This window comes from Gymnodraco acuticeps, unplaced genomic scaffold, assembly GCF_902827175.1.
Source record: "Gymnodraco acuticeps unplaced genomic scaffold, fGymAcu1.1, whole genome shotgun sequence".
NCBI lineage: Eukaryota > Metazoa > Chordata > Actinopteri > Perciformes > Bathydraconidae > Gymnodraco > Gymnodraco acuticeps.
In genome coordinates, this window is record NW_022991173.1 from 30864 (window position 1) to 45831 (window position 14968).

Here is a 14968-nt window from a genome sequence, read left to right on the forward strand (position 1 = left end):
GCAGCTCATATGTAAAGGGGTATCTGGGATCTACCATCAATGAATGGAGGTACCTGGGTCTACCATCAATGAAGGGGGTAAAGGGGTACCTGGGATCTACCATCAATGAATGGAGGTACCTGGGTTCTACCATCAATGAAGGGAGGTACCTGAGATCTACCATCAATCAAGGGGGTAAAGGGGTACCAGGGGTCTACCATCAATGAAGGGAGGTACCTGAGGTCTAGCATCAATGAAGGGGGTAAAGGGGTACCTGGGATCTACCATCAATGAATGGAGGTACCTGGCTCTACCATCAATGAAGGGGGTAAAGGGATACCTGGGATCTACCATCAATGAATGGAGGTACCTGGGTTCTACCATCAATGAAGGGAGGTACCTGAGATCTACCATCAATGAAGGGGGTAAAGGGGTACCAGGGGTCTACCATCAATGAAGGGAGGTACCTGAGATCTACCATCAATGAAGGGGGTAAAGGGGTACCTGGGATCTACCATCAATGAATGGAGGTACCTGGGTTCTACCATCAATGAAGGGAGGTACCTGAGATCTACCATCAATCAAGGGGGGTAAAGGGGTACCAGGGGTCTACCATCAATGAAGGGAGGTACCTGAGGTCTAGCATCAATGAAGGGGGTAAAGGGGTACCTGGGATCTACCATCAATGAATGGAGGTACCTGGCTCTACCATCAATGAAGGGGGTAAAGGGATACCTGGGATCTACCATCAATGAATGGAGGTACCTGGGTTCTACCATCAATGAAGGGAGGTACCTGAGATCTACCATCAATGAAGGGGGTAAAGGGGTACCAGGGGTCTACCATCAATGAAGGGAGGTACCTGAGATCTACCATCAATGAAGGGAGGTACCTGAGGTCTACCATCAATGAAAGGGGGTAAAGGGGTACCTGGGATCTACCATCAATGAAGGGGGTAAAGGGGTACCATCAATGAATGGAGGTACCTGGGTTCTACCATCAATGAACGGAGGTACCTGAGATCTACCATCAATGAAGGGGGTAAAGGGGTACCAGGGGTCTACCATCAATGAAGGGAGGTACCTGAGATCTACCATCAATGAAGGGAGGTACCTGAGGTCTACCATCAATGAAGGGGGTAAAGGGGTACCTGGGGTCTACCATCAATGAAGGGGGTAAAGGGGTAACTGGGATCTACCATCAATGAAGGGGGTAAAGGGGTACCTGGGATCTACCATCAATGAAGGGGGTAAAGGGGTAACTGGGATCTACCATCAATGAAGGGGGTAAAGGGGTACCTGGGATCTACCATCAATGAAGGGAGGTAAAGGGGTACCTGGGATCTACCATCAATGAAGGGGGTAAAGGGGTACCTGGGATCTACCATCAATGAAGGGGGTAAAGGGGTACCTGGGATCTACCATCAATGAAGGGAGGTACCTGGGTTCTACCATCAATGAAGGGAGGTACCTGGGGCCTACCATCAATGAAGGGAGGTACCTGGGTAATCCATCAATGAAGGGGGTAAAGGGGTACCTGGGTTTTACCATCAATGAAGGGGGGTACCTGGGATCTGCCATCAATGAAGGGAGGTACCTGGGCTCTACCATAAATGAAAGGAGGTAAAGGGGTACCTGGGATCTACCATAAATGAAGGGGGTTACCTGGGGTCTACCATCAATGAAGGGGGGTACCTGGGGTCTACCATCAATGAAGGGGGTAAAGGGGTACCTGGGATCTACCATCAATGAAGGGATGTACCTGGGGTCTACCATCAATGAAGGGAGGTAAAGGGGTACCTGGGATCTACCATCAAAGAAGGGAGGTACCTGGGCTCTACCATAAATGAAAGGAGGTAAAGGGGTACCTGGGATCTACCATAAATGAAGGGGGGTACCTGTGATCTACCATAAATGAAGGGGGTTACCTGGGGTCTACCATCAATGAAGGGGGGTACCTGGGGGTCTACCACATCATGAAGGGGGTAAAGGGGTACCTGGGAATCTACCATCAATAAGGGAGGTAGGTAAAGGGGGTACCTGGGATCTACATCAATGAAGGGAGGTAAAGGGGGTACCTGGGATCTACCATCAATGAAGGGAGGTAAAGGGGTACCTGGGATCTACCATCAATGAAGGGAGGTAAAGGGGTACCTGGGGATCTACCATCAATGAAGGGAGGTTACCTGGGGTCTACCATCAATGAAGGGAGGTAAAGGGGGTACCTGGGATCTACCATCAATGAAGGGAGGTAAAGGGGTACCTGGGATCTACCATCAATGAAGGGAGGTAAAGGGGTACCTGGGATCTACCATCAATTAAGGGAGGTACCTGGGATCTACCATCAATGAAGGGAGGTAAAGGGGTACCTGGGATCTACCATCAATGAAGGGAGGTAAAGGGGTACCTGGGATCTACCATCAATGAAGGGAGGTAAAGGGGTACCTGGGGTCTACCATCAATGAAGGGAGGGTAAAGGGGTACCTGGGATCTACCATCAATGAAGGGAGGTAAGGGGGTACCTGGGATCTACCATCAATGAAGGGAGGTACCTGGGGTCTACCATCAATGAAGGGAGGTAAAGGGGTACCTGGGATTCTACCATCAATGAAGGAGAGGGGTAAAGGGGTACCCTGGGATCTACCATCAATGAAGGGAGGTACCTGGGATCTACCATCAATGAAGGGAGGTAAAGGGGTACCTGGGAATCTACCATCAATTGAAGGGAGGGTTACCTGGGATCTACCATCAATGAAGGGAGGGTAAAGGGGTACCTGGGATCTACCATCAATGAAGGGAGGTAAAGGGGTACCTGGGATCTACCATCAATGAAGGGGGGTACCTGGGATCTACCATCAATGAAGGGAGGTAAAGGGGTACCTGGGATCTACCATCAATGAAGGGAGGTACCTGGGATCTACCATCAATGAAGGGAGGTAAAGGGGTACCTGGGATCTACCATCAATGAAGGGAGGTAAAGGGGTACCTGGGATCTACCATCAATGAAGGGAGGTAAAGGGGTACCTGGGATCTACCATCAATGAAGGGAGGTAAAGGGGTACCTGGGATCTACCATCAATGAAGGGAGGTACCTGGGGTCTACCATCAATGAAGGGAGGTAAAGGGGTACCTGGGATCTACCATCAATGAAGGGAGGTACCTGGGGTCTACCATCAATGAAGGGAGGTAAAGGGGTACCTGGGATCTACCATCAATGAAGGGAGGTACCTGGGATCTACCATGATGATAAAGCCTTGAAACTATCCCAGACCTCAGAATGAAGGGAAGTAAAGAGTTCTCAGTACCTGGGATCTTCCCGAGCAGCGAGCCGGAGTCCTTGTTGAAGGCGTTGATGGAGGATTCGAGGTTCGGCTGCCCGTCTCCAGCTGGCAGCTCTGGACGAGTGTAGTCTCGGCTCTTATCGTTGTTGTATTTCACGTTCAGGTTCACCAGCTTGGAGAAGTCGATGCGCAGCGTGCAGCATGAGTTGTAGATGTTCTGTCCATCCAGCGCCTGGGGGGGAAACAGCGCTCAGGTGAGATGGGGTATATAGCAGGATACTATATCTGATCACATGACAGGAAGTGCCTCTCACCAGTTTGGCCTGCTGGGCGTTGACTGGCTCGCTGAACTGGAGCAGAGCCTGGAACTGATTGTTCTTTGTGAACGTGATTATCTTCATCACCGTGCCGAACTTGGAGAAAATCTGACCACAGAAACACATTTATTCCATCTCTTCATACAGCGTGACATTTAGGATTACTTTATTTAGGATTAAGGGTGTGTGTGTGTGTGTGTGTGTGTGTGTGTGTGTGTGTGTGTGTACCTGCTGCAGTACATCCAGTGTTACGGGGTAGAACATGTTGTCGATGATGATCCTCAGCACGGGGCTGGAGGCAGCAGCCAGAGCCTCCTGGACATCAGAGCTGGGAGACCCCCCTGACTGCACAGCTGACACCGCCTGCAGCACCGCCTGCGTCCTCTACACATTTTAAGACATGCCATTATGTTAGAAAACTCTCCCTGGTCTCCGGCTTGAGCTTCATCTCAGGATCCATGTGTCTGTGATCCTCTCCAGAAGGGAAGGAGTCATCACATACAGAGCATCAACTAGTTCCTGAACAGTGTCCTTCACATGCTGATATCAAGAGAGGGAGTTACACAGTCACAAGATGGAGGAATAGAAAGCAGTATTCAATGTTTACTTCAGATTAGCTCCACGTCAGAAATGAGCATGCTTGATGTCTCTCTCCATAGAGGCTGAATCATCATGTTAATCACATAGCTATCATATGCCTCAAACAGTCCTGATGCTCTTCTAGGTCATCACACATCCTGTCATGTTCACAGCTACAGTTGGGATACCTTTGTTATCATGTGACTCATGTTGGAGGAGGACACTCACTATTTTCCCAACACACTTTTAAAAAATCTGTTGAATTGGCATGTATAAAGCCTTTTGGATAGTTTAGTTTAGTTTATTAGGATCCCCATTAGCTGGTGCATAACAACAGCTAATCTTCCTGGGGTTATGGTTACTTATTTTATTCACATATAGCAATAACAGTTTAGGAAAATAAAACTAAAATTGGTTTCAAGTGAAAACCAGAGGGTATATTGTTATGGGCAAACAGTGAGTGCTTCATTTGATATTTTTTCGACTCTTCTCAGGGTCTTTGAGGGTCTTTGGACTCACCTGGTTGCCGCTGTCTGTCTTCAGCTCTTTGTGGTTGGAGTACTGGATGAAGACGGGCACGTTGCGGATGTGAGGAGTGACCGTGGTGTAGTAGTTGACCATGGTGACGGCCGTCTCCTCCGTCCCCATCTCCAGGAACGCCTGATTCATGGACATTTATCACAAGTCAATATATACATACATACATATATATATATATATATATATATATATATATATATATTAATGCGGTCAAAATTATCGCGTTAACGGCGGTAATTAATTTTTTGAATTAATTGCGTTAAAATATTTAACGCATTTACCGCATGTGCAGAATGGCCCGCCCCATACGTGCCACCAGTGGCAGCGCCAGGGTATGGCTGGGGTAGGCTACACCCATACCAAGAAATGGCTTAGCCCCACCATGAACAATGATGTTAAAGTAAGCAAAATAAAGTCCGCCAACTCGCGCGGAGTAAATTGCACAGACAGCAGTTAGTCAGATTGATTTCAGCCACTTGTCTGGAAATACCGAAGACCAGAAACGGTTTTGAAAACTTTTGTCGCGTAGTGATCGTCTTCTCAATAGAACATCTTTGATAATGTCTTCTGGCCAATCAGAATCAAGATAACGGCGTGGTGTTGTTGCAGGAAGTCCCGACGGAGAATACTTTTGCTGTAGTACAGGTAACACATAACTGGTACGCAGGTTATGTGCGTAATCTGAAATGCGTACCGTCACTTGTGTCACAAAGCGCATTTGTGTACCGACGTACTTGTGAAGCTTTTCCAGAAGGCGGTTAGATCACCGGACGACAGAGTCGGTCTCCGTGTGCACAGACAGGGCTGCTGTTAACGTCGGTCTGGACAACGGAACTGTGCCAAAACTACGCCAACCGGCTGCGGAGGGAGACTCCCCCCCTTCACTGGAGAACTGCGCTAAAACAGCTGATCACAACGTTCACACTCTGTGGTCACGAAGTACTCCACTTGCCCCCACCCCCTCTGTCGACTTTCCTGAAGTACTCCCCCGTTGATAGAAATCAAGACGTAATGAATTAAGACCCCACGGTTTGATGATTGATAGGTGTGTGGGTTGTCTTTCATTTTGACACGCAGATTTTTTTTATAATAAACATAGATACTGTGTTAAATGGATATATCCGCCTTCTTTCATTTATCTTTCCATTCCCAACAATATGCATAAAGAAATGGCATATTTTGGACATATAGTTCGAATGGTGATTAATCTGATTAGAAATTGTAATCGTTTGACAGCTCTAATATATATATATATATATATATATATATTGGTATATCTGTGGTGGATCTTCTAACGGTTTAAATTCACTCCTACTAAATGTTCTCAGACAGAAGGGAGGCTGTGGCTCAGTGGTTAGTGTGCTGGACTTCGAATCACAGGGTAGCAAGTTCGAGTCCCACTGCGTCAGCATGTCGTTGTGTCCCTGGGCAAGACACTTCACCCCAAATTGCTCCTGTGGGGATTGTCCACAGAACTGAATGTATGTAAGTCGCTTTGGATAAAAGCGTCTAACAAATGACATGTAATAGTAATAGTAATAATAATAATAGAAGGAAGTCGCCTTGACCATCGTGAAGAAATTATCTTATGGATCTTAGGTTTGTTATTACCAAGTTTCGCCCGCCTGGCCAACAGTTGGTCTGTAATGTAAATTCTAGATGAGACCTTCACCCTTTTGTCTTGTTCCTGTATAAAGTGCTTGTTTTCCTGTTGTAACTTGGTCAGATTCTTGTGGTGCAGGTTATCTGTCCTTCCAGCTGGAAATATATTCTGTTAAATGCTATAACTCTTTATTAAATAACACAACTTTGGTTTAAGCTTGGATATTTGTTCTTCTAACCAGAAGGTGATTAAGTGTGGGATTTCCACCACAACACACAACACACACACACACACACACACACACATCACTTCAGGGGACATTACATTGACTAATGGCGCATTTCCACTGCAGCGGGGTAGCCCCGTTTAAGCGTCCCTAAGCGTCCTCGCTCAGGCCTCGGGCTGCCTCGCTGGCCGTCCCAGGCCGTGGCGCATTTCCATCACAGTTTAGGACCTGGGGTAGTTACTATAGCAACGCAGTGTAGTAGGCGTAGGTGTAGGTGTAGGCGATCGGCTTTTTTTTGTTCACATTTCGAGTTGTTCCATCGAGCTCCCGCTGGATTTGATCATCCCCAATGAGATGTAGGAACGTCGTCACCTCCTCGGTCGACCACGGTGTGCTTTTCTTATTAGACGTAGCCATTTTTGTAGCTCTTCCGTTTACAAAATGCTGTTTATAAAAATGCTGCAAGCTTGCTTCTAAATATATATGCGACGCTAGGGATGAACTCGCGCGCGATCTTGTGACGATTCTTTCTGACCAATCAGCAGTCGAGAGTGTTGACGTCACTAGTTCAGCCCTGGCCCTGGTCTGAGGGAACCATGATTTTATGGGGCCGGAAAAAGGCTATATGGAAAGGCCACCAAAAACTGGCCTGGCCGCTTGAGGACGGTTAAGGATGCTTAAACGGGGCTACCCGCTGCAGTGGAAATGCGCCATTACATGCATTTCCTGGAGACTTATCCTAACCTTAACCATAACCAACACATGCCTAACCCTAACCCTAATCCTAAACCTAACCAAGTCTTCACCCTAAAAGTAATGATCCCCCTCATGGGGACCTCCAATTTGTCCCCATAAGGGAGGCGAGTCCCCACACGTGACTGTGTAAACAGATTTAGGTCCCCACAAGTATAGTAATGCTAGGCCACACACACCTCTGAGAACAGGAAGTGGTCATCTTCTCCTGGCCGTTTCTCGCGAGTACACATGCTATTTCAAGTATAGTAGGTCATAGAGTGGCGCAGAATGCTGGGCATGTAACATGCATTTAAACAGTCCTTCGGCGTATACTTGAAATAGTTGCTCTGCAGCCATTTTACTCGCGATTGAGAAACGGCCACTGTGTCTGAACAACATTTGGACCCCTCCCGCGTCAACCCCGAGAGCGGGGGGGTGATGTTGAATTTTGAATTGAGCCGTCCGTTATAGATACTAGTTCTTTACGTATGCACACACACACAATTTTGAATTGCGTCGTCCCTTATACTCTCTCTTTACGTCTCTCCTTGCATGGTCCTTGGAAGATGCGGCGGTGTTTTGTTTTTTTCTGTCACAGGAACGCGCTTTGCTGGTGGCGAAAATAATCCCACCAGACTCCTTTGCCCCTCCAACAGAGGGGTGTCCTTTTGTCTTTTCAAGCGATAAAAATTCTTGATCTTCTCTCAAATACATTTTTTTTTTGGACGCCCTCGGCTCGAGTTCAGGGCGTTCCGAGCTGAATAAGAGCGTCAAATGACGCCAAGACGCCCCCCTGGCGGAAACGCTGCTCAGGCCCGATGCTCACCTGGTTCTTGCCCTTCAGGGTCAGGATGTTTGTGACCTTTCCGAACGGCAGGCCGAGCGCGATGACCTCCGTCTCCGACGCTTCGTTGGGAAGCTTCCTGATGTGGAGCACTCTGGAGGGGGGGGCCTCTTCCACTCTCAGCTTCTTACTGTCACTGCCATTAGAGCCGTCTGGAGAGCACACACACACATATTAATGATGCACACACACACTGCTTCTTACTGTCACTGCCATTAGAGCCGTCTGAAGCACACACACACATATTAATGATGCACACACACACTGCTTCTTACTGTCACTGCCGTTAGAGCCGTCTGAAGCACACACACACATATTAATGATGCACACACACACTGCTTCTTACTGTCACTGCCATTAGAGCCGTCTGAAGCACACACACACATATTAATGATGCACACACACACTGCTTCTTACTGTCACTGCCGTTAGAGCCGTCTGAAGCACACACACACATTAATAGAGCACACACACACACACACACACTGCTTCTTACTGTCACTGCCGTTAGAGCCGTCTGAAGCGCGCACACACAACACACACACACACACACACACACACACAAACACACACACACACACACACACACAAACACATTGATGAGTGCAGCCCTGGTGGTCTGGCCTTTGATTAAAGCGTGTGTGTCTTTATTATTCTGTCAGTCTCTAACAGGGTGACTATGTGGAGGCTGTTAGTCTCCCTGATATTTCTGATAGCGTGTTCACAGTTTTCAATGTTCTGTCACATGCCGTGTGTGTGTGTGTGTGTGTGTGTGTGGGCGGCCCCCCTGCTGAGCAGTGTGATGTTTCTCACACACTAAATGTCTCCCATGCGAGGACCGAGCAGCTCATTTCACTTCAAAAACACACATTCACAGGCGTCTGTCACTGGGATCAAATGCCTCCCTGTAACCCCCCCTCTGTTTAAATAAATACCCCCCCCCATATGAATGAATGCCTCCCAGTAACCCCCCCCCTATGAACCTCCCCCTCACCAGTGATGCTGCTCAGGGCAGAGCTGGAGCTGCTGTACAGACTCAGCTCGTCTGATCCTCTCTGCAGAAACACAAACACACTCATTGAGAAACAGAGTCACATCGTCTCTATTGGTTTATTGTGAGATTGTTGTATAAAGTGTCATTAACTCATCTATGCACATGATCACAAGCTATATTATGATGTCTGAATACTGATATCAACCTGAGCATGGGCAGTAAATGAACATCTATGACAGTTAATATAATACTTTTTTATTTAGAGCTCTTTTTAATACACTTTACGGATAGAAAACACTTGTATCTACAAGCATCCAACCAATCAATTACAGCTCTAATGTTCCTGACATGGAGAAGAGAGGAGGATAAAGGAGAGGTCTCTGAGGAGAGTTTAGGAGGAGGAGGAGGAGGAGGAAGCTCTGAGTTTAATCTGTGTGAGTTTAAGATGTCAGGACGTCTCATCCTGAGTCCCAGCAGAATCTACAGCTGACTGATGGTCTGAGCACAGCCTGGGGACCACACACACACACACACACCACACCACACACACACACACCACACCACACACACACACACACACACACACACACACACACACACACCACACACACACACACACACACACACACCACACACACACACACACACACACACACACACACACACACACACACACACACACACACACACACACACCACACACACACACACACACACACACACACACACACACACACACACACACACACACACACACACCCCACACACACACACACACACACACACTTTGTTTTGGCGCCGGTGTTCTTTATGGTCACGATAAAGCCGCCCCTCACAGCGACAAGAGGAATAAATTCAGAGCGTATTAAAATCGTCCCTCGTGGGTTTAAACGACATTATTCCTCCAACAGCTTGGAGTTCAGACGGAGCTGAAATACTGAGGAAATAAACTTCTGACTTTACGGCTGTTTCCCTGAAGAGAGGAGCTCTGAGCAGGAACCAACTAATCAGGTTTCAGAAACACAAAGTCCTGCAGCTGCAAAGCTAATATTAAAATAACCTCATTGTCTGGTGTTTACATCTGCAGCGTGGAACCCTACATCTCTGCAGCTGCTCTCTTTAGGTCTGAGTCAGGGACGTTGGTAGGGTTGGAAACGCTTTGAAATACAGATCAATGAAATCTCTCGGTGCACAGCTGGGCGTGGAGTAGGGCTGCTCGATTATGGCAAAAATCATAATCTCGATTATTTGGGTCAATAATTGTAATTGCGATTATTCATTGACTTTGAAAGCATCCATTTATTGTACTTTAAAACAAATACAAGTAATAATTTGAACTTTTTAACTGTTGAATTATACGTTCAGGGTAATCAACTGAAAAACCAATACAAAATAAAATAAATTATACATTCATGTCTACATTTAAATAAATAATATCAAAATAATAAATACCAATAAACAAGATCAACACACATGTTGCAGTGCACTGTCACAACCTGAACACTCCTCAACATAGAGCCAACATAGAGCCAACATAGAGCCAACAAAGAGCCAACATAGAGCCAACATAGAGCCAACATAGAGCCAACATAGAGCCAACAAAGAGCCAACATAGAGCCAACATAGAGTCAACAAAGAGCCAACATAGAGCCAACAAAGAGCCAACATAGAGCCAACATAGAGCCAACATAGAGTCAACATAGAGTCAACATAGAGTCAACATAGAGCCAACATAGAGTCAACATAGAGCCAACAAAGAGCCAACAAAGAGCCAACATAGAGTCAACATAGAGCCAACATAGAGTCAACATAGAGCCAACATAGAGCCAACAAAGAGCCAACATAGAGTCAACAAAGAGCCAACATAGAGCCAACATAGAGCCAACATAGAGCCAACATAGAGCCAACAAAGAGCCAACATAGAGTCAACAAAGAGCCAACATAGAGCCAACAAAGAGCCAACATAGAGCCAACATAGAGTCAACATAGAGTCAACAAAAAGCCAACATAGAGCCAACATAGAGCCAACATAGAGTCAACATAGAGCCAACATAGAGTCAACATAGAGCCAACATAGAGCCAACAAAGAGCCAACATAGAGTCAACATAGAGCCAACATAGAGTCAACATAGAGCCAACATAGAGTCAACAAAGAGCCAACATAGAGTCAACAAAAGCCAACATAGAGCCAACATAGAGCCAATATAGAGTCAACATAGAGCCAACATAGAGCCAACATAGAGCCAACATAGAGTCAACAAAGAGCCAACATAGAGCCAACATAGAGTCAACATAGAGTCAACATAGAGCCAACATAGAGCCAACATAGAGTCAACATAGAGTCAACATAGAGTCAACAAAGAGCCAACATAGAGCCAACATAGAGCCAACATAGAGTCAACATAGAGTCAACAAAGAGCCAACATAGAGCCAACATAGAGTCAACATAGAGCCAACATAGAGCCAACATAGAGCCAACATAGAGTCAACATAGAGCCAACAAAGAGCCAACATAGAGTCAACAAAGAGCCAACATAGAGTCAACATAGAGCCAACATAGAGCCAATATAGAGTCAACATAGAGCCAACATAGAGCCAACATAGAGCCAACATAGAGTCAACATAGAGCCAATATAGAGTCAACATAGAGCCAACATAGAGTCAACATAGAGCCAACATAGAGCCAACATAGAGTCAACATATTCCACTCGCTCCACTGGGTCAATAATTGATCACGATTATTAAAAACGATTATCCATTTACTTTGAAAACATCAATTTATTGGAGAAGAAACATTTGAACTGTATGTTTTAACAGTTGATTATCCTGAACTTTAAGTAAAACTCAACTGAAAAAAAGAAGAAGATAATAATAATAAAAAAGTAATCGTTTTATTTCGATTACGTTGTTTTCGCGATCAATTGAGCAGCCCTAGAGTGGATACTAGAGATTATATTAACATTCACTTGCATCCTCTTAGGTCTGATAAGTAACTTTAAAGGCATTAATATTGCAGTAGAAAAATCCACGATATGCGATTTGATCAGCAAACGTAACACCATACTTTAGATATAAATATAAGCATTATATTAGGGATCATTTAATAACTCCTCCACCCTGCTGCTTGTGTATAACCTGTTTGAATCACCCTGAGGAGTTCAACCTCTTCCATAACGTAGGAACAGCATGAGATGTGTGTGTGTGTGTGTGTGTGTGTGTGTGTGTGTGTGTGTGTGTGTGTGTGTGTGTGAACGTGAGGCAACAGAGTCAGAAACTCACCTTCACTCCAACTGCAACGTCACTGGTGCTGGAAGAGAAGACAAAGTGAAGACATTATAAAACCTGCAGCAGGGTTATAAGTTAGAACCACATCATTGATTCTAACAATCTGGAAATCATCATGGCAGATTTGTGGTACAGTAAACATCTAATACGACCCAAAAGTATGTCTTCCACATCCAACCTGTGTGTAGCAGCAGTGATGGTGTGTGTTGTTGGTTAACTAATAGTTTATAGATTTATTTTCTTCAAGGCCTACTGTATATTTTCTACTTTTTAATACTGCTTTTATTGAAGATGTTTGAATTCTAGTATTGTTTATTTCTACTCTTTAAGTTCTACTTATGTCCAATGCCTTGTTTTGATGCGGCTGCCAATGCCAAACATTTCCCAATGTGGATCAATAAAGTACCTCTAATCTAATCTTAGATGTGTTGGTCTTTGGTAGTGAGAGGCACCACACACACACACACACACACACACACATACACACACCCACCACACAACACACACACACACACACACACACACACACACACACACACACACACACACACACCACACACACACCACACACACACACACACACACACACACACACACCAAACACCACACACACACCACACACACACACCACACACACACACAACACACACACACACACACCACACACACACACACACACACACACACACACAATTAGACGGTTAAACTCCTGAACTCTGAAAGAACATCCATCTGTTTGCAACTCGGAAATATCAATATTCCAATTACTGTATATAGACTCTTCTGCACTATTTCTATTATATTCTATTTACTGCACTATTATCCGTGTTATTGTGATGCTCTGTTGGAGGAGCCTGTGACCTCAGATGTCTGTTGAGCACATGATGAGAACAGCCTTGAACCTTGAATTGAGTCGTTGCATTATAATAATAATAATAATAATAATAATAATAATAATAACACAGTGGTTGGTGGAAGCCTTTATCAGCGAGCAGATGATCAGAACATCCACCTGGCTGCAGATGGAAATACAATGCATCTGAAAACCCAACACACACACACACACACACACTGCAGGCCTGTATATAACACAGCCGATACCATGTGACCCACACATCCCACTGAAACAGGAACTATGGTCTGGATTCACGACCCTGTAGGACAGACACACCCTGCACACACACACTATTATACACACTGACTAATAACATTATAAACCCAGCAGTTTATATGCTGGACTATAAGAGTGTGTGATGCGTGCACACACTGATTTAAACGCAGCACACACACTCTGTTGTTATCAGCTCCATGAGCTAGGCTAGCTGTTAGCCCCCACACAAAGGACCGTCGATACTGTATCACCAGCATGCTAAGTGATGCTAAGCTAAGCTATCCTCTCCTTTAAATACACTCTCTCACACACATTCACACACTCCCACACACACTCTGCAGATCATCCACACACACACACCACATGTAATAAGGGTTAGTAATAATGTATTACCCGTCCATTTCTGCAGAATGTCTCAGTGCGTCCTGCTGCTGCTGTTTACTCCCTGTGACACTGCGCACCCTCACTGCGCACCCACACACACACTGCAAAATGGAGGCAAGACGAGGCATGGCGGAAACTGACGGAAGGAGCCGAAGTGAGATATTTATTCAACATCATACCTGTTTATGAAAATTATATTTTCACATCAGGGTCGGACACACATAAGGTAATAAAAATACGCTTTCTTTAAAATGAAAAGACATGTTTTCAGAATGATCGAGTATCTTTTACGACTCAGGTTTATTCAGCAGTAAGTCAAGACATTACAGTAGGCAGTGTTGTCACTACCCGATCTGCCGAATATCACACTGAATAAATATTTACTGTGAATGTATGGCATATAGCTGTCTAACAGAAGTTAAATCCATTTCTTACTTATTCTGACAATGAACTTAACCTGTTTAGCCCTGTGCCTGTTTTTCAGGTCTCAGGCTCGAAAATGACATCCCCAGAACAAATGACCATATCTTCACTTCTAAAAGGGTTAAATTAATAATATTTTTTCTCAAAGTAAGGATAAACCTGTGAGTTGGATGTAGAAGAGTCAGAATCAATATAGATGCTTTTTATTTTAAAGAAAATTCAGATTGAACAGAGTAAAAAACTGTAAATTATAGTGTCCGTCCAACAATTATTTTTTACTTATAGTGAAAACTACCCTTGGATGATGGGATGGTAGACTAAAAGCTTTAGGAATCCAAAGTACAACATATAATAAGTACCCTGCATCAAGATTGATGCAAAACAAGTGACATTTGACCTTTTAAGACAGATTTAGCAAAAAAACCCTCTGCTGGGGCCATTTGGGTGGATTTGACCTCTGGCCCCCCTTGCTGGATTTTGCTGATTGATATCTCTTTGACCATTAGAGCCAATAGAATTGAAGGGGGATTTCCCCACACACACACACACGGTAAAACAAAAAGGTGGGGGCTTCGCGAATGCAGTTTTGCACCAGAGCGAACCTATCTCTAGCTCTGACATCTGGAAACGGAAAAGCAGGTTTATTGCTTATGGATTATCAGAAATCA

At 45.1% G+C, this 14968-nt stretch overlaps 1 protein-coding gene across 2 annotated transcripts in view; it reads right to left on the reverse strand.

The window, feature by feature from the left end:
- Window positions 1-13996, reverse strand: part of LOC117560713 (polypyrimidine tract-binding protein 2-like) — a 33960-nt gene extending 19964 nt beyond the window's left edge. For both annotated transcript variants that reach the window (XR_004571226.1, XM_034237656.1), the window contains exons 1-8: window positions 13887-13996; window positions 12377-12404; window positions 9098-9158; window positions 8086-8255; window positions 4675-4815; window positions 3805-3960; window positions 3574-3684; window positions 3284-3491 (exon numbers count right to left, since the gene is read on the reverse strand). Coding sequence is in view for 1 of the 2 variants with exons in the window: in XM_034237656.1 (XP_034093547.1) it covers window positions 3284-3491; window positions 3574-3684; window positions 3805-3960; window positions 4675-4815; window positions 8086-8255; window positions 9098-9158; window positions 12377-12404; window positions 13887-13894 (883 nt within the window). In the remaining variant the exon portion in view is untranslated. The remainder of the gene's footprint in view (window positions 1-3283; window positions 3492-3573; window positions 3685-3804; window positions 3961-4674; window positions 4816-8085; window positions 8256-9097; window positions 9159-12376; window positions 12405-13886) is intronic.
- Between the last annotated feature and the right edge of the window lie 972 nt (window positions 13997-14968).